Source organism: Myxine glutinosa, chromosome 1 (genome assembly GCF_964187855.1).
Source record: "Myxine glutinosa chromosome 1, kmMyxGlut1.1, whole genome shotgun sequence".
In the NCBI taxonomy this organism is placed as follows: domain Eukaryota; kingdom Metazoa; phylum Chordata; class Myxini; order Myxiniformes; family Myxinidae; genus Myxine; species Myxine glutinosa.
In genome coordinates, this window is record NC_136261.1 from 280,661,602 (window position 1) to 280,681,046 (window position 19,445).

Below are 19,445 nucleotides of genomic sequence, written 5' to 3' on the forward strand. Positions count from 1 at the left end.
AGAATTATAAGAATTACCAAAGTTCAAAGTGCCATAACTTTGTTAAAAATGATCGAAACGTCGTGAAGTTCGAACTTGATCTGTAACTTATCATGAGGAAACCATGTGCCAAGTTTGAAATCATTAGCATTAAGCGTTTTAGTGGGGCGGCTTAGCCCAAATATTCAAAAGAATTGTGCATTTTGTGATACAAGCACCAAATTTGGCACAAATGTACATTAATATGTTGCGAACATTTTCAGATATTGGGCCACTTGAAATTCCGTAATTTTTTTTTTCAAATTTTTTCAAATTTCGTAATTTCAAATTTTTCGGGTGACACCGTCACAATTTCGGTCTTCGAGGCCGGCCGATAGGCAAAGTGTGACCGGAAGGGACGAGGTTCTCCTGATCACGTGGCCCTCGATCTGGGACGCGAGAGGCGTTCCATTAGTGGACGCGCCCCTCACGCCCGACTTTTGGGCGGCCCCGGCAGGCCGTTTGTTTTGACGTTCCGTGACAGGCCCCGCACCCCCACCTCCGGGCCGACCGGAAGCTTGTGCTGAGTACATCATACCTGAACAACTCAGTGAGGCAGAACACAGCAGTGCACACCAGGGTGACCCCTTCAGTGCATAAACCAATTAACCTGTCCACTGCAGGGCATATAGAAATGAAGTTATTTTCTGCATATAATAATAATATAAGTTCAGTTCTATATAACAATTTCTGTTATCACCACTACCACTACAACTACCACTACTACAAGCTTTGTCTGGAATTTTGTGGACTAACAGACAAACAGACATACAGACAAGCTGGGATCAAAACATTACCTCCTTCCACCATTGAGTGTAGAGGTAAACATCATGGAAATTATATCATGCCCTAGATTTAATTCATGCTTACCCGTGTATTTGCTTCACTGGTTCACAAGGTCTTTTGCATACATGTAATTCAGACTCTCGTCTTCATTGCTGACCACACAATGTTCGCAACATATTAATGTACATTTGTGCCAAATTTGGTGCTTGTATCACAAAATGCACAATTCTTTTGAATATTTGGGCTAAGCCGCCCCACTATATCGGCCGGCCTCGAAGACCGAAATTGTGACGGTGTCACCCGAAAAATTTGAAATTACGAAATTTGAAAAAATTTGAAAAAAAAAATTACGGAATTTCAAGTGGCCCAATATCTGAAAATGTTCGCAACATATTAATGTACATTTGTGCCAAATTTGGTGCTTGTATCACAAAATGCACAACAGGTTTGCTATGCTGCTACACTATTAGAAAAAAAGTCTGGAAAACTGTTCTTTGCGTGACAGACTGACGGACTGACAGACGGAGGGACGGCGTGCAAACCTATAGTCCCCTCCGGTGTACACCGGTAGGGGACTAATAAAAGTGTGTAAAAATAGGGGCAATACCCCTGGGCGCTCACCTGGTAGAAGAAAGCAGTATACTACACCAACTAAAGGTAATTTGAACCATATCACAGTATTTTGAACCAATTTCAATGGATGCTTCAAGACAGGGCAGCATGTAGGATCATACTAACGTAATCAAAAGACGTTAAAGAAACAAACAATAAAAACATCTATTCTTTGGGGGGCCGGGGGGGACCTCCCCCCACAGACCCTGTTAGATTCCGATTTTTCTAATGCCGTAAACAAACATTGGTACATCACGGGTGATGAAGGTTGTGGTCATGTCTCATCAAAATAGTGTTTGCAGTTTCAGAGAAGAAAGCAAATACCTATTTGATGGGGTCAAACCCCGCCCCCCCCTCAAAACCCTCTTAAACCCTGATTTTTTATGTCATGAACAAACGTTGATGCATCATTGGTGATGAAGGTTGTGGTCAAGTTTCACCGAAATCACGTGTGTAGTTTCAGAGAAGAAAGCAAATATCTATTTTGAGGGGTCAAACCTGGACCCACTTTGACCCCCTTAGACTTCGAATTTCTTAGTGCCATGAACAAACTTTGGTACATCACGAGTTATGAAGGTTGTGGTCAGGTTTCATCGAAATAGTGTGTGTAGTTTCAGAGGAAAAAACAAATTCCTATTTTGGGTGGTCAAACATGGATCCACTTTGACCCCCAGTAGACCCCTTAGACTCAGATTTTTTTTTTAATACTGTGAACAAACTTGAGTTGCAACATACCAATATCATTTGTGTCAAGTTTGGTCACAATCCCATCAGCAGTTTCGAAGAAGTTGCAAATGTTTACGGACTGACGGACAGACGACGCGCCATCCCCTTGCCTCCCCAGAACTATGTTCCAGGTCAGCTAAATATGGTACAGTTGGAAAGCGAATAATGTATTTACTTGGTTGTGGTGGTGGTTTGTGTGCAGCCACCCAGCTGCTGTTTGCATCATTGCTGTGGGCACGTCTGCCGCTGATGCAATGCCTCTCTATAACCAGTTATCTGGTACTCATTCTGCCGACCTCGGAAGGATGACAGGCTGAGTCAACCCCACCTGGCATTAATTCAACGGGATTCGAACTCAGGACCTTCAGATCCCAAGCCTGCCGCCCTAACCATTAGGCCAACACCAGGTGATATTTACTTAGTTGAAAAGCCAGTAATCGATACTTGGAACAAACGTTTATGTCCATTTAATTGTAAAAGTGAAGAAGAGAAGAGGGAGAAGCAGGATTTAGAGCTTTGATGTAGTGGGTCCAACAGTACAACAGTAGGAACCCTTTAGAATAAAGTATGACAGATACGGAGGGGGCACAAAAATTATATGTAGTAATACGTCTTGAAGCAATAAAAAACTAGAGTGAATCTGATGAATAATGTATCCACGACCAGCGTAACCATCATTATAGAAAAAAAAAAATTTTTTTTTTTTTACGAGTCACAAGGTTTGTTCATTTGTGCAAAGTTAAAGTAGATCTTTAATTGTTAAAATCATAAAGCCTGAAGAAATGCCGAAATAATGTGGTTACTGAAATTTAGCGAGGAAAAACAATTTGCTTGGCTGATTCCATTTGGACATTGAAGAAAAATAGCCAAAAAGGACAGAACTATTATCGAAACAGATCGGAGGCAGAAAATAGGTAGTTGAATTAAAAGAAAATGGAGGAAGAAGTGGAGATCTAACCTGAAAATCCAAAGTTGCATCCAGGTTGAGCATGAAGCATTGATTCAGTGGGGTCATCACCTTCTCAACCCAGGTGGCACGAAGACGTGGGCCACCACTCCGTACCCCACCTCGCTCGTCGACTCGTCCTGAGACTCCTCCGGATCCTCCAGCAACACAGGCTGCCCACACTAACTGGCAAAGCCGTCCGCACTCCAGCACTTTGCCCATTTCCTTCCTTGAGTAAAGATGAGGGGTGTGGAGGGGGAGTGAGAATCAAAGTAGTGCGAAGATAGGTGGGCGGTGATTAGACAGCTCGTGAAAAAGGATCAGAGAGACAGAGGGTTAAAGGAAGGGGAGGTGAGAAACCTAGTTAAAACTAGAACGAAGTTGATGGCACGCCATTGCAAATGCCCACAATTCCCACCTAGAGAAAAGTTGAAAGATGGCAAAAGGTTCCACAAGGAATGGCCCAATATCAAATTTTGAGTTAAAAAATATATATATAAAATCTGTTTTGATCCATGTGATCCCAAGTCCCCACCCACAAGAACCGGGGGACAAATCCAAAAAATCGTTACATATTTCATGAATCCCCCAATGTTGATTGCTTACACAAATATTTGTTTAAGAATGTTTTTAAAATGTGCACGTAAGTGCATTTTTTGGTATTTGACATTTCTACCCCTATGCAGGGGGCCAGGCGGAAAGGGGACCAAAAATGATACTGTTCCTGCATGTTCTTGACATGTGGTGGTGATCATAACTACCCAGTTTGATGAATCTCTGCACAACCGTTTAGGAGGATATAGCATGATAGCCAGACAGGACAGACAAACCTGATTACAATATCCCCGGTTTTTTTTAGGCATGGGGATAATAACAATAAAACATTGATCCTTCCTCGCCACAAATTAATTATTTTCAATTTATACTGTAGATCACAAATCGCTTTCTTGGCACTTTGAAAAGCCTTCCGTTTGGCAGTACGTAATACAAAATATTACACCATTTGTAATGTAATGGCAGAAGCATTTGCCGCTCGTGTTCTCAGCCTTGGGGAATATCCAGATTCAGACAAAATCGCGGTTCGTAGGAAACTTAGAGCATGCTTGGAAACGCATAGCAATTGTTGAAAATAATCTTCTCATGTCCTTTTCTCAAGACTGCGCAGGGCGAGGTGTTCCATGAACTCTCGTGTTGGCTCCGCCACACGAGCTGGACGGGGGTTATGTTTACACGCTGCTTGTCTGTCCGTGAGCAGGATATCTCAAAAATGTTGTCGACGGATTCGGATGAAACTTGGCGGACAGGTTGTGTGTGTGACAAGGAAGAATCGATTCAATTTTGATGAAGTTTTTAGTGTTTTTCCTCCTTGTATATGTACACTGCTCCACACCCCCAACACCTACACACCCTAATGCAGTTTTTAAAACTGCAGCCCTTCATTATTTTGCTCCTCCCATGAGCCTAGACCCTTGTATTTAAAAAAAAAGCATAAGAAAGCTGGTGCAATATCCCTTCCCAATAACCAAATTCTCCAGAATACATTATAATACAGATACAACTATGCAAATAAATTCTGCAGGGGAAATGTCATACACACTGAATGAAGAAAATATTCTCATTTGCAGTACCAACGTTTTAGTCCGAGTCGTTCTTTTTACAAAATAAAGAATAATTTTGCAATAATAAAGGTGCAATTGGCAATAAAAAAGAACAATTTTTTGCTCTTCCCACTTTATAAAAAAAACCCACTGTTTAGAGGCCATTTTTCCCCGCAAAGCGGGGGTTGGCCTTTTCGGGGACCGTGGTTGTTGTTGTTTTTTGGTCCCCTTTTTGAAGCAATGTTTTACGGCCGGATGCCCTTCCTGCCGCCAACCCTGTTTGTCGCCTTTTTCCGATAAACAGGGAATTACCAGTGTACTGGTACTCAATTTGCCGACCTCGGAAGGATGACAGGCTGAGATCAGCCCCCCTGGCGTTAATTCAGCGATCAACCGGGATTCGAACCCAGGATCCTTGGATCCTAAGCTGGCACCCTAGCCGCTAGCCCAACACCAGGGATTAACCTTTTACCTAGCCTAGCCTAGCCCAACATTAGCATTAGCCTAGCTAGGCTATTAACCTAGCCCAACACCAACACCAGGGATCCCACTTTATAAAGAAAATTCTGATTAGAAAACAGACAAGCAAAACACTCAGATGGAGAGCAAACCCCTGGAAAATGATGTCAAGCAGCTTCCCGAGAGGTATGGAGACAGGTGAGGTGAGACAAAGAAGAATTTGACCAAGACAGCACACCTGTGCTCCCATCCGCAATCCTTGCCAAGTGCACAGCATCTGCATAACATAGCATACAAAGCATGTTTCATTCCCAATTCTACTAAATCTGAAAAGTATACAACTCCAGAAATGAACCAACAACTCCTACCTGGGGAACCAAGCCCAAGAAGATGAAGAAAACACCGGTCAGAAGTAAAGTTGACCAGCCAATATGAGCTACTTTCCCAGAGACTGCAACTCGTAATCCATCAGCCATTAAAGCTGACGCTCCTCCCCAGGCAACTGACCCAATAATAAGTGGTCCGAGAAGGGGAGCATGGTGTGGAGATGGGCGATGGATAAGTCCAATTCTTTGAGAGAAACGTCGTTCTAAAGGGGATCCCAGCTGGCACAGTACGGATAGAGACACTGGATCGAGAGCTGAGCAGACAGAGAGCACAAACGAGCAAATGCTGGCCACCAAGGTGAGAAGTACAACGAGGACAACCTGTCGGACAAAAGGGGGTGACGGTGGAAAATAAAATAAAAGAAGGTTTACGAAAAAGTTAAAGAGAGGGGCAGGGAGAAAGAGAGGGAGGGTAGGAGACGAAGCACAAAACAGATCAAGAAAGCATGACAAAAAGATAGAAAAATAAAAGGTTGAGGGCGGAGATGGATAAGAACAAGGAAGTGAACAGAAGAGGAAAACCAAGAAGAATGAGCACAAATTGAAATGGGAGAAATAAACAAGACAATGGAGTGTTTGGTTGATTTTTTGGTTAATGTAATCTACAATGACTGGTGTGTCCTTTAACTGACACATTGTACTGTATATTTTTAGAGCCAAAGTCACTCCAATGATACAATATTGTGTGGGTGCTTATTCAGTCAACTTAATTCACAGGAGAAACTAGAAGGAATTCGTTCTCGTCACACAATCAACCCGTCCACCAAGTTCCGTCCAAATCCGTCCATAACTTTTTGAGATATCCTGGTATACACATTGGGTTTGGCACGATCTCTCAATGGTGAAGAATCACTTAAAATTATATTATCCAGATCTGGATCTTCACCAAAATTGAATCAATTGTTCCTGGTCACACACCCAACCTCACCACCAAATTACGGCCAAATCCGTCCATAAGTTTTTGAGTTATCCTGCTCACAAACAGACAGATGGGGTGAAAATATAATCTCCATACACCTACGGTGGCTGAGGTAACAAATCTCAGTTGGAAGAGAGACTAAAGGAGAAGCAAACAGCACAATCATAGAGGGACGTACCAGTAACCATACTGGCAAGGCAAGGAGGCATTCGCATTGTGGGTTGGAAGCCGTGACTCGTAGCCGAGTTTGACCTGCCCACTCCCACGATCCATTGCGGTGGACACACACACCATACAGCTGGTCGGGTGATCCAGACAAATGTCCAACTGACACCTGGACAATGGCAGCAGCATTTAGCTCAGAAAGCTGGATTCTTGCACAATATAATGAGGTGCTGGTTCAATCTAAGAAATCGAGAGCACAAGCGAGAGGCAGAGAGACACCTTCACAGTGAACCAGTCCTTTTCTTTGTGCGTAATTTTTGTCGGAATAATCATGCCTCCTTGGCATGACTTTGGACTGTCCAAGGGATTGTTCAATGGGGAAAAACCCAGCCAGGTATTCACATCGTCGACTTGCTGCTGGGAATGTACAAAAAGAACATGGTGCAATTATATGTAAATATAAAAAGGTTATTGCAAATCATTTTGGAGTTTTGAAATAAAGGCATCCTTACTATAATTCTCAGAATGATGTGTGTTTGTCATGCTACCCCTCCCACAGTAGTGGCCTGATTACATCCAGACTTGCTACATGGGCTCAGCATGACCCCAATTCGCATATAGGGGTGTTTTTATCTTTGCTGGTGGTCTTGTTGTGGAAGGACGCAAATTATCTATGTAAATTTGTATCGTATAGTGCCGCCTACAGGTGGAAGAGAGTATTGAGTATTACAAGTCTCCACCCTTCACGGTACAGTATTCCTGTTCCTACGTCTTCCAGTGCAGTGAGGTGTTTTGAATTATAAACAGAAGGCATGTTTTTGCTTCATGCACGTAACCCGGATCATTTCTTTTATTTTCAGGAGTGATTGAGGCAGCTGTCACTTGCCTATACACCACCCAAATAAAAGTATGTGTCAGAAGAACGTGTTGCATGCTTGGAGCAAGATTTCCCGTAGGGTGGGTACTCTGCTAGTTTAAACAATAGATCAAAGGAAACTAGATATGTTGAGAAATAATTTCAGTTCAATATCTAATAGCAAACACATCCGGCCGTAAAACATTGCTTCAAAAAGGGGACCAAAAAAACAACAACAACCACGGTTCCCGAAAAAGGCCAACCCCCGCTTTGCGGGGAAAAATGGCCTCTAAAGGTGGTTTATCTAATAGCAAACACACAGCTCTTTGAAAGTCATATCGTAAATTACTAATATTAGAACAACCAAATATTTATTTCCTAATTGAGGGAAACCAGACTGTCATTGATTCCTTGCGATAATATTCATATCCAAAAACACATAATCACCACAAAACAAGTCGAATGCCTTGTTAAAACCCAATCCTTGTGAAGACAAGTGGTTGACATAATGATCTCAAAAATCTGTCCATTGTGACAAGAAGACGTCTTCAGAGGTTAGAGTAATCATATAACAGGAATAAGCTTGTATCAGAGGGCTGCATGACTCGTGTATGCTGCAACACATTACAATCTTCTTCTTCATTATGTTAACTTGGGGGTCAGCAGTTCATGGAGCATGTTGTTGTTGGCCCAAGTTTTTCACGAATCAGCTCACCAGGCCTGACCTCCACTAGAGCTGGTTGTCAGGAATTCAAGGTTGGTGTTGGCCTAACGGTTAAGGTGTCTGGCTTGAGATGTTAAGGTCTTTTGAGTTTGAGCTCCTGTCGTGCCGTTGAATTAACACCAGGTGGGTTGACTGAACCTGTCATCCTTCCAAGGTCGGCAAAATGAGTACCAGCTTCCTACTAACAGGGGCACTGCATTAGCGGCACAGCCACGCTTCCAGAAAATGACGTACGTACGTTTGTACGTACGTACATATGTATGTATGTACGTAGGGGCAGTAGGGGCACTGCATTAGCGGCACAGCCACGCTTCCAGAAAATGACATACATACATACACACACACACACACACACACACACACACACACACACACACACACACACACACACACACACACACACACACACACACACACACACACACACACACACACACACACACACACACATATATATATATATATATATATTAGGGTGGTCCAAAATTTTGAAGATTGGATTTTCATTTCTCCACAAGCCTGCCCCTATTCCTATTGAAGAAAGTAGTTTGTGGTGAAAATTTGAGCTTGATTGGACAATATTTAGAGGTTGCTCAAAATGTTGAGAAATTTTAATGAATAATAAGATACAGAATTTTTAGCATCATACATCAATTCATTGATATAATTATCTATTTTCAATTACTCAAATTATTTATTATTGTTATCGTTTGTTTGTGAACTAATAAATAATTATGTGCAATGTACCATTGTACAATGTACATGTATGTTCAATTGTTCATTGTTCAATGTTCATTCATATAGTCAAATTAAGATTAAAAACAAAACAGTAGATTAAACATTCATGTATTAATTTGACAATAAATCATTTATCGGAAAAAATAAATCATCCATCAGAAAATGTAAAATATCTATCAGAGACGATAAAACAAATCTATCAGAACAATTAAAACAAAGTAAACATCAGAATACACATAATTCGAATGATTTTACGTAACATTGTTTTCAGAAACTTGTGTTTCAAAACATTGCCTACTTCTTTGACGAGATGGCTTTGGTTGACACTGGAAAGTTTTCACGATGAAGTTTCACAACTCTCAACACAAATTGCTTCTGCTCTTCATTCTTGGTCAGTGTCATGGAAAGTTTGGATGAGAGCAACACCTTGCTCAGCAGTCATTGATAACCTTCATGCTGCGTATCTTCTTCTCAAGCTCTTGGTATGAGTTGTCTGTGTTCCAGAGGTGTGGCTCCTTTTCCAGAAAACTCAGTGATACTTCTTTGTCAGAATCTGAGATGACAACACCAAATAATTCAAGAGATCGACTTGCGATGTAGGTGTCCACTGAGTCAGAAAGCCTGAAGGCTTTACCATCTATCCTATGAAGATTGTTTGGCTTTGGAGCCCGCTTGAAGTTCCTCACCATCTTTGCCTTTGTCTCATCATCCACCCGGCTATCAAAAAGAGCGATTGCAGCAAGGTGTTCTGACAAATACCAGAGGTGTCTAGTGAATGCTTTGACAGCAGTTTCACGGACAACCATATCTGGGTAAGAATCAAGGGTTGAAAGAAGAAGCAAATCATTGAGAGGTGCCTTTGTGGGTAGCGGCGCCTCATGCCAGAATCTCGCATACACAACTGCAACAAAAAGAGCAATCTTTGTGATTCCCTTCAATTCACGTGATGTTAGCTTTATTTGGTCTTTGAAGAGAACCATCTTGAGAGCATATATGGCTTTCATCATCCAGCGGGCATTGTGCATAGCTCCTGGGGCACGGAATTTCACCTCTCTGGCCTCACATCCACCCAGACATGTATGGCATAGTCTCAGAAGTTCTTCATAGTCATCACGTGGGTGTTGTTCTTCGAGTGCAGCTGCATAAAAATGTATCCTATTATGACGTTCAACAAGGTTATCGGAAAACATTTTATCTTCTCCTACTTGGAACCTCTTCTTGTCAATTAAAGGCCACTGTTTCTGAAACCTCTTGAACAGTCTGATCTCAGGTCCGCTAGTGGGTCCTATGACTTTAGTTGTAACATCAGAGAGCATTACTTCAAACACATGATGACGACATGCAATCCAGACAAGCTTAGCATCCAAAACTGCTTCAATGAGGGTACATGCTCCGTTTCTCAGCCCTGTGTTGGATGCCGTATATATGAATGAATGAATGAATGAATGTGTAGATCTGTGTAGATCAGTGACAAAAAATCTCAATCTAATCCGTTTTACATTCAGGCTTGAATACAACAAAATATGAAAAAGTCAAGGGTGTGAATACTTTCTGAAGGCAGTGTGTATGTATATATATATAAATATGTATATATATATATATAATATGTATATACATATGTGTATGTATATATATATATATAATATGTACATATATATGTATGTATATTGTATATATATATATACATACACACGGTGCCTTCAGAAAGTATTCACACTCCTTGACTTTTTCATATTTTGTTGTATTCAAGCCTGAATGTAAAACGGATTAGATTGAGATTTTTTGTCACTGATCTACACATATTACCCCATAATGAAAGTGGATTATTTATTTTTTTTAAGAATTGTTTTTACAAATGAACTTAAAATGAAAAGCTGAAATGTCTTGAGTCAATAAGTATTCAACCCCCTTGCTATGACACTCCAAGTTGAGCTCAGGTTCATCCGATTTCCTTTCATCATCCTTGGGATGTCTCCTCAACATGGAATCCACCTGTGGCCAACTCAATTGATTGGACACGATTTAGAAAGAAAGAAACACACCTTTCTATATATAAGGTGCATATTTGACATTGCATGAGGTCCAAGGGATTTCCTGAAGAACTACGAGATAGAATTGTGAGGAGGCATAGATCTGGGGAAAGGTATAAACAATCTCTACCAGAGTGTTGAGAAAGTTCCCAAGAGCACACAGTGAGCTCCATCATCAAGAAATGGAAAGAATATGGAACTATCCAGACCTTTGTTGTAAATGAATTAATTATTAGAGAGCTTCGTAAGCAAACCTCTATGGCAATTGCATGTACAGTGGAACCTTGACTTACGAGTTTAATTCGTTCTGTGACCGAGCTCATAACTCAATTTGCTCGTTTCTCAAATCAAATTTCCCCATTAAAATGCATTGAAATGCTATTAATCCGTTCCAGCCCGCCAAAAACCACACCAATTTTTTTTTAAATATGCAGTATATATAAAAATATCTCGCGCTTTATATTTCACCTGTATGCAGCATACAAGTTGGCAGGATGGCCTGGACTGGAGGTACGCACACTTGACTCTAAACTGTCCAGCCTGGGTTTGAATCCCGACCCAGCTATAATCTGTCATGTCGGTGTTTCACAGGCAGGGTGATTCATCAATGTGTGTACCGCTAAACTGGGCGCCCCGTTTGCGTCCCATTAGTTGTTGGATGTTAAGAATCTCACCGTGTCTTCCACAAAGAGAAGGCGAGCTATCGCCGGCACTCTGAACAAGTTGTGGCCTGGCATGCTCTTCTCCTCTGCCGTTATATACGTCCTCCTCGGCATCTTTTTCCAGAAGAGCCCTGTCTCGTCACAGTTGAAGATTTGCTGGGGGATGTATCGTTCGGCTTCTATCAGTTCGGCAAAAGTTATAATAAAATCTTCAGCTGCCTTCACATCTGCCTCACCAAGTCGACAACACGCACACCTCGCTCATGTTTTTCGACGATTGCGTGTTTTATATCCAAGCACATCATCCTCTTCTTCTTCTCAGTACTGCCCTTGGCACTCAATTACTTAGGACCCATGGTTAAAACTAAGAAATTTTCCAAAATAACCAACATGCGAAAACAAAACAGCAGCGATATACGGCAGATATGCTTGCACGGCAAGATAACCACGTGACCGGAACCCACCTGGTGGCGGCTGGCGTAAGCTCCAAAATAACCAACATGCAAAAACAAAACAGCAGCGATATACGGCAGATATGCTTGCACGGCAAGATAACCACGTGACCGGAACCCACCTGGTGGCGGCTGGCGTAAGCTCAAAAATAACCAACATGCGAAAACAAAACAGCAGCGATATACGGCAGATATGCTTGCACGGCAAGATAACCACGTGACCGGAACCCACCTGGTGGCGGCTGGCGTAAGCTCGTAACTCAGATCTCGGCTCGCATCTCAAAGCAATAAACCGCCCGAGCGACGGCTCGTATCTCGGAAAACTCGTAAGTTGGTGCACTCGTAAGTCAAGGTTCCACTGTATATGTAAATCCATTCAAAATTTCACTTTCATTTCAAATTTCACAAAAAAAAAAAAAAAATTCAAATTTTCCCCCATTCCTTTGGGAACAAAATTTCATGTTGTCATTTCAAATGCCCCTTCCATGATCCGCCATCTTGTCCCTTCCATGATCCGCCATCTTGTCCCTTCCATCTTGTCCCATCTTGCTCACATGATCTTGCTTTGGTCTGGCGCGACCGATAAATTATTTTCACCTGGTGATTAAAATCAATAAATTACAATACAGTACTGTACAGAACGGATTTTGATTTCAAAACCGCTCATCATTTACGGCAGCTACACTGACTTCATTTCAGCCAGGTACACCGCTTTCAGTTTTCCGCCATCGACACCGACTTCATTTAAGCCAGGTGCACCGATTTCAGTACGTCCCTGCCTGTCGGACCTACATACCTGGTCCAGTCGACTAGAAGTCTCGACTATATATAGGTACGTGACTATCGGATACTGAGTAGCGCGTCGCTGTGGCACCACTACCTGGTCTGCGAGCGATCTCGGCTGTCGGCACAGCCCTCTATTACTATCGCTGCAGAGATCGTATTTGTTTTTCTTCGATGAACCGGAAATACTTATGACGTAGTTCAGATTTTCCCCTTTGAAACCGTCTTCCAACCTTTATTTTCCGACTTCGAGAAGTCGGTGAATTTATTGCTGGAAGTTTGGGTTGTCAAACCCATTCACTGATTTTGACGAAGGTAAGTTTATATCGTTCTGAAACCAATTTATTGTGTTAGTTTATATATTTATCCACATCTAGTTGTACACCGCTCCTTTCCTATGCCATCTCCAGGCATTGCAAATCGTCATTGCTGGGCACCGAAGGGGGCTCGGCAGTGACGCGCGCTGAAAGAGAGTACTCAGTTTTCACTCTGGTTGTTTGTTTGTTGTACACCGCTCCTTTCCTATGCCATCTCCAGGCATTGCAAATCGTCATTGCCGGGCACCAAAGGGGGCTCGGCAGTGACGCACGCTGAAAGAGAGTACTCAGTTTTCACTCTTATCTGGTTTCTTTCTTTCTTGTTGTACACCGCTCCTTTCCTATGCCATCTCCAGGCATTGCAAATCGTCATTGCCAGGCACCAAAGGGGGCTCGGCAGTGATGCACGCTGAAAGAGAGTACTCAGTTTTCACTCTGGTTTCTTGCTTTCTTGTTTTCTTGCTTTCTTTCTTGTTTGTTTGTCCGGGCGATATCTCAGCCATCCTTTGAGCTAGGAAGCTGAAATTTCGGCACAAGAGTGAGCAAGTCCTTTCTCAAAAACGGTATATATTTTTTTTGATTAATCAATAAATTGAGGAGTTATTTAATTATTAGCGATTAATTAAGTACTTATTTAATTAATCAAATTTCCTTTCTCTTCTGACCATTAACTCAGGCACCTTTTGAGTTAGGAAGCTGATATTTGGACATGCCAATGACCAGGTGATTTGGCTGCAAAGGATATTTTTGATTTATTAATTAATCAATTAATCGATTAATTATTTAATTATTCGATTAATGACCAAATTTTTTTTTTTTTTTTAAGTTACAGATTCTGATGAAATAGTGGTAGTTTATGTGTTCTCTGACCAAATTGATTAATAATTAAATTTTTTTATGATTATTATTTATTTATTTTCATTATTAATCATTTATTTATTTTCTTTCTCATTTGGCCAATATCTCAGGCACCTTTTGAGCTGGGAAGCTAATATTTGGACATGAGTGACCAAGTGATGTGGCTATCAAGGATATTTTTGATTTATTGATTAATCATTTCATCTATTAATTATTTATTGATTAATCGATTAATTATTTATTGAGTAATCAATTAATTATTTAATTTTTTATAAATGACTTATTTAATTAAATTTCTAAAAGATACATCTTCGGATGAAGCACTAGTGGTTTAGTTATGCGATTAGCCAATTGATTATAAAAATATTTTGTGATAATCTTTTATTGATTTTAATTATACAATTAATCAATCAATTAGTGTACACCTCTCCCTCCCAATGCAGCCTCAATGAGCTGCACTGCGGTACTGCCGGGCGCCGGAGGCGCCCCGGCAATGCCGCGCTGCAGCATATTTAATTATTTGGCATGGGGCGGTGTACTTTGAATGTATGTGTACTTGTTGTACACCGCTCCTTTCCTATGCCATCTCCAGGCATTGCAAATCGTCATTGCCGGGCACCAAAGGGGGCTCTGCAGTGACGCACGCTGAAAGAGAGTACTCAGTTTTCACTCTGGTTGTTTGTTTTCTTGGTTGTCCGGGCGATATCTCAGCCATCCTTTGAGCTAGGAAGCTGAAATTTCGGCACAGTAGTGAGCAAGTCCTTTGTCAAATACGGTATTTTTTGTTTTTTGAATAATCAATTAATTGAGGAGTTATTTAATTATTAGCGTTTAATTAAGTACTTATTTAATTAATTAAATTTCATTTCTCTTCTGACCATTATTAACTCAGGCACCTTTTCAGTTAGGAAGCTGATATTTGGACATGCCAATGACCAGGTGATTTGGCTGCAAAGGATATTTTTGATTTATTAATTAATCAATTAATCGATTAATTATTTAATTATTCGATTAATGACAAAAAAATTTTTTTTTTTTAAGTTACAGATTCTGATGAAATAGTGGTAGTTTATGTGTTCTCTGACCAAATTGATTAATAATTTAATTTTTTTATGATTATTATTTATTTATTTTCATTATTAATCATTTATTTATTTTCTTTCTCATTTGGCCAATATCTCAGGCACCTTTTGAGCTGGGAAGCTAATATTTGGACATGAGTGACCAAGTGATGTGGCTATCAAGGATATTTTTGATTTATTGATTAATCATTTCATCTATTAAGTATTTATTGATTAATCGATTAATTATTTATTGAGTAATCAATTAATTATTTAATTTTTTATAAATGACTTATTTAATTAAATTTCTAAAAGATACATCTTCAGATGAAGCACTAGTGGTTTAGTTATGCGATTAGCCAATTGATTATGAAAATATTTTGTGATAATCTTTTATTGATTTTAATTATACAATTAATCAATCAATTAGTGTACACCTCTCCCTCCCAATGCAGCCTCAATGAGCTGCACTGCGGTATTGCCGGGCGCCGGAGGCGCCCCGGCAATGCCGCGCTGCAGCATATTTAATTATTTGGCATGGGGCGGTGTACTTTGAATGTATGTGTACTTGTTTGTTTTCTTTCTTGTTTTCTTTCTTTCTTGGTTGTCCGGGCGATATCTCAGCCATCCTTTGAGCTAGGAAGCTGAAATTTCGGCACAGTAGTGAGCAAGTCCTTTTTCAAAAACGGTATTTTTTTTTTTGATTAATCAATAAATTGAGGAGTTATTTAATTATTAGCGATTAATGAAGTACTTATTTAATTAATCAAATTTCCTTTCTCTTCTGACCATTAACTCAGGCACCTTTTGAGTTAGGAAGCTGATATTTGGACATGCCAATGACCAGGTGATTTGGCTGCAAAGGATATTTTTGATTTATTAATTAATCAATTAATCGATTAATTATTTAATTATTCGATTAATGACAAAAAAAAATTTTCTTTTTTATTACAGATTCTGATGAAATAGTGGGTTTATGTGTTCTCTGACCAAATTGATTAATAATTTAATTTTTTTTATTGTACACCGCTCCTTTCCTATGCCATCTCCAGGCATTGCAAATCGTCATTGCCGGGCACCAAAGGGGGCTCGGCAGTGACGCACGCTGAAAGAGAGTACTCAGTTTTCACTCTGGTTTCTTGTTTGTTTTCTTGCTTTCTTGTTGTACACCGCTCCTTTCCTATGCCATCTCCAGGCATTGCAAATCGTCATTGCCGGGCACCAAAGGGGGCTCGGCAGTGACGCACGCTGAAAGAGAGTACTCAGTTTTCACTCTGGTTTCTTGTTTGTTTTCTTGCTTTCTTGTTGTACACCGCTCCTTTCCTATGCCATCTCCAGGCATTGCAAATCGTCATTGCCGGGCACCAAAGGGGGCTCGGCAGTGACGCACGCTGAAAGAGAGTACTCAGTTTTCACTCTGGTTTCTTGTTTGTTTTCTTTCTTGTTTGTTTGTCTGGACGATATCTCAGCCATCCTTTGAGCTAGGAAGCTGAAATTTCGGCACAATAGTGAGCAAGTCCTTTGTCAAAAACGGTATTATTATTTTTTGATTAATCAATAAATTGAGGAGTTATTTAATTATTAGCGATTAATTAAGTACTTATTTAATTAATCAAATTTCCTTTCTCTTCTGACCATTAACTCAGGCACCTTTTGAGTTAGGAAGCTGATATTTGGACATGCCAATGACCAGGTGATTTGGCTGCAAAGGATATTTTTGATTTATTAATTAATCAATTAATCGATTAATTATTTAATTATTCGATTAATGACAATTTTCTTTCTTTTTTTTAAGTTACAGATTCTGATGAAATAGTGGTAGTTTATGTGTTCTCTGACCAAATTGATTAATAATTTAATTTTTTTATGATTATTATTTATTTATTTTCATTATTAATCATTTATTTATTTTCTTTCTCATTTGGCCAATATCTCAGGCACCTTTTGAGCTGGGAAGCTAATATTTGGACATGAGTGACCAAGTGATGTGGCTATCAAGGATATTTTTGATTTATTGATTAATCATTTCATCTATTAATTATTTATTGATTAATCGATTAATTATTTATTGAGTAATCAATTAATTATTTAATTTTTTATAAATGACTTATTTAATTAAATTTCTAAAAGATACATCTTCGGATGAAGCACTAGTGGTTTAGTTATGCGATTGGCCAATTGATTATGAAAATATTTTGTGATAATCTTTTATTGATTTTAATTATACAATTAATCAATCAATTAGTGTACACCTCTCCCTCCCAATGCAGCCTCAATGAGCTGCACTGCGGTATTGCCGGGCGCCCGAGGCGCCCCGGCAATGCCGCGCTGCAGCATATTTAATTATTTGGAATGGGGCGGTGTACTTTGAATGTATCTGTACTTGTTTTAATATTTAGTTAATTTGAGCACCGAAACCTTGTTTTTGACGATAATAATAAAACGTGTCGTGGATGGATATTCCAAAAAATGTCGTCGTGGTGCATCGTGCGCTCACAGCTCATGCATCTCATGACATGCATGCAATCACACGTTTGTGTTGTTAATTGGCCCTCACTCTCCTCCCACCCCTCACTCCTCCACCCACCCCTCACTCCTCCACCCACCCTTCAACCCACCCCTCACTCCTCCACCCACCCGCCCCTCACTCCTCCACCCACCCGCCCCTCACTCCTCCACCCACCCGCCCCTCACTCCCCCCCCACCCTTCCCCGCCCCTCACTCCCCCCCCCACCCTTCACTCCCCCCCCCACCCTTCACCTCCCCTCACTCCCCCCCCCCACCCTTCACCTCCCCCCCCACCCACCCACCCTTCACCTCCCCCCCCCACCCACCCACCCCTCACTCCCCCCCCCACCCACCCACCCCTCACTCCCCCCCCCACCCACCCCTCACTCCCCCCTCACTCCCCACCCACCCACCCTTCACCTCCCCCCCCACCCACCCTTCACCTCCCCCCCACCCACCCCTCACTCCCCCCCCCCACCCACCCCTCACTCCCCCCCCCCCCACCCACCCCTCACTCCCCCCCACCCACCCCTCACTACTCACTCCCCCCCCCTCACTCCCCCCCCCCCCACCCACCCCTCACTCCCCCGCCCACTCCTCACTCCCTCCACCTCCCCACTGCTTACCTCCCCTCCCTCCCACCATTCCCCTCCCCTCACTGCTTATCACCCCCTTCCTCCCACACTCCCCCCACTGCCTGCCACCCCTTCCACCCCCCTCCCCACACTGCCTAGCCACTCCTCACTCCTCCCACAATTGTTTGTTAATTGAAGGCAAGTTTATATCGTTATGAAACCAATTTAATGTATTGGTAAATATATTTATCCACATCTAGTTTTAATATTTAGTTAATTTGAGCACCGAAATCTTGTGTTTGACCATAATAATAAAAAAGGTCACATTTTTTTTTTTCCTTTGTTTCCATTGATTACAAAGGACCAAAATTGCGCCTAATTGGTAAATGTCGAAATGCTTTAACTCTTAATATTAGACCTAGGACAATGATGCGGGTATCATTTTAATGGTATTTTCATGCTCTTTCCAATGCTACCAGTTGCAAAGGAGTTCCTTGTTTTTGAATTTTTTTGTGACGTACCTTGTATATAGCCTACAGTAGGTAAGTCCTGCATTCTATCCCAATCTATCCATTCAATAAAATTAATTTGAATTTTAATTCTAAGCCCAAGATCAAACAACCTAGCCTAGCTCGGCCTACAGAGTACAGATGCTTGCGAGGGCTACGTACTCGATCGACTGACCATTGTCGACGAAGCTCTCACTCTACGCAATTTCATATTATTATATCATTGTGAGGGCGATCAGGTGAATACAGTATACATTATGTAGAATGTAAAATCCATTTGCACATTATGGAGATCATCAAGGCTGAGGAGAGCTTCGTAAGCAAACGAATTAAATTTCTCTACAAACCCTTTGTTTATACTATTATATAACGTAACAGTTAACTTAGCTCGACGAGTGAATCACCTTGCAGGCAGAAAGCGAACCTAACAGCATCAGCTCAGCCCATCCGTCGGCGAGAAGCGTCACGACGCCCGGCGAACTATGTACAAGGCCGACTGCAGATATTGCGAGCCCCGGACACTGCTCCACTACTCTCCCTGCACTGAGGCGTGCAAAAAGCGGAAAGAAAAACAAATTGAGGAAGGCCGCAGCTATTCGACGAACCATACTGCACTGGTAACACCTCCGCCAAAAAGTTCAGTCAGGCTGCTTGTTGTTGTTTTTCGTGTAGTGTTCAATTTACATAAACTTTACGTGTTTTAAATTTCTCTACAAAATTCGAATATTTCTCTCTGCACGCTGTACTTTTGCTTTCT

General features: G+C 41.2%; 1 protein-coding gene across 3 annotated transcripts in view; it reads right to left on the reverse strand.

The window, feature by feature from the left end:
* The window catches only part of LOC137438218 (metal transporter CNNM4), a 58,964-nt gene extending 39,617 nt beyond the window's left edge, over positions 1–19,347 (reverse strand). Inside the window, exons 1-6 of one of the 3 annotated variants that reach the window (XM_078766560.1) lie at positions 19,093–19,347; positions 6,895–7,029; positions 6,629–6,784; positions 5,514–5,852; positions 5,298–5,422; positions 3,101–3,317 (exon numbers count right to left, since the gene is read on the reverse strand). In XM_078766560.1, coding sequence (XP_078622686.1) covers positions 3,101–3,317; positions 5,298–5,422; positions 5,514–5,852; positions 6,629–6,784; positions 6,895–7,029; positions 19,093–19,296 — 1,176 coding nt within the window. In that variant the 5' untranslated portion in view covers positions 19,297–19,347. Of the gene's footprint in view, positions 1–3,100; positions 3,318–5,297; positions 5,423–5,513; positions 5,853–6,628; positions 6,785–6,894; positions 7,033–12,309; positions 12,675–19,092 lie in introns of those variants that run through there. The other 2 variants (XM_078766556.1, XM_078766567.1) reach the window with 2 other exon arrangements.
* Positions 19,348–19,445: the final 98 nt, after the last annotated feature.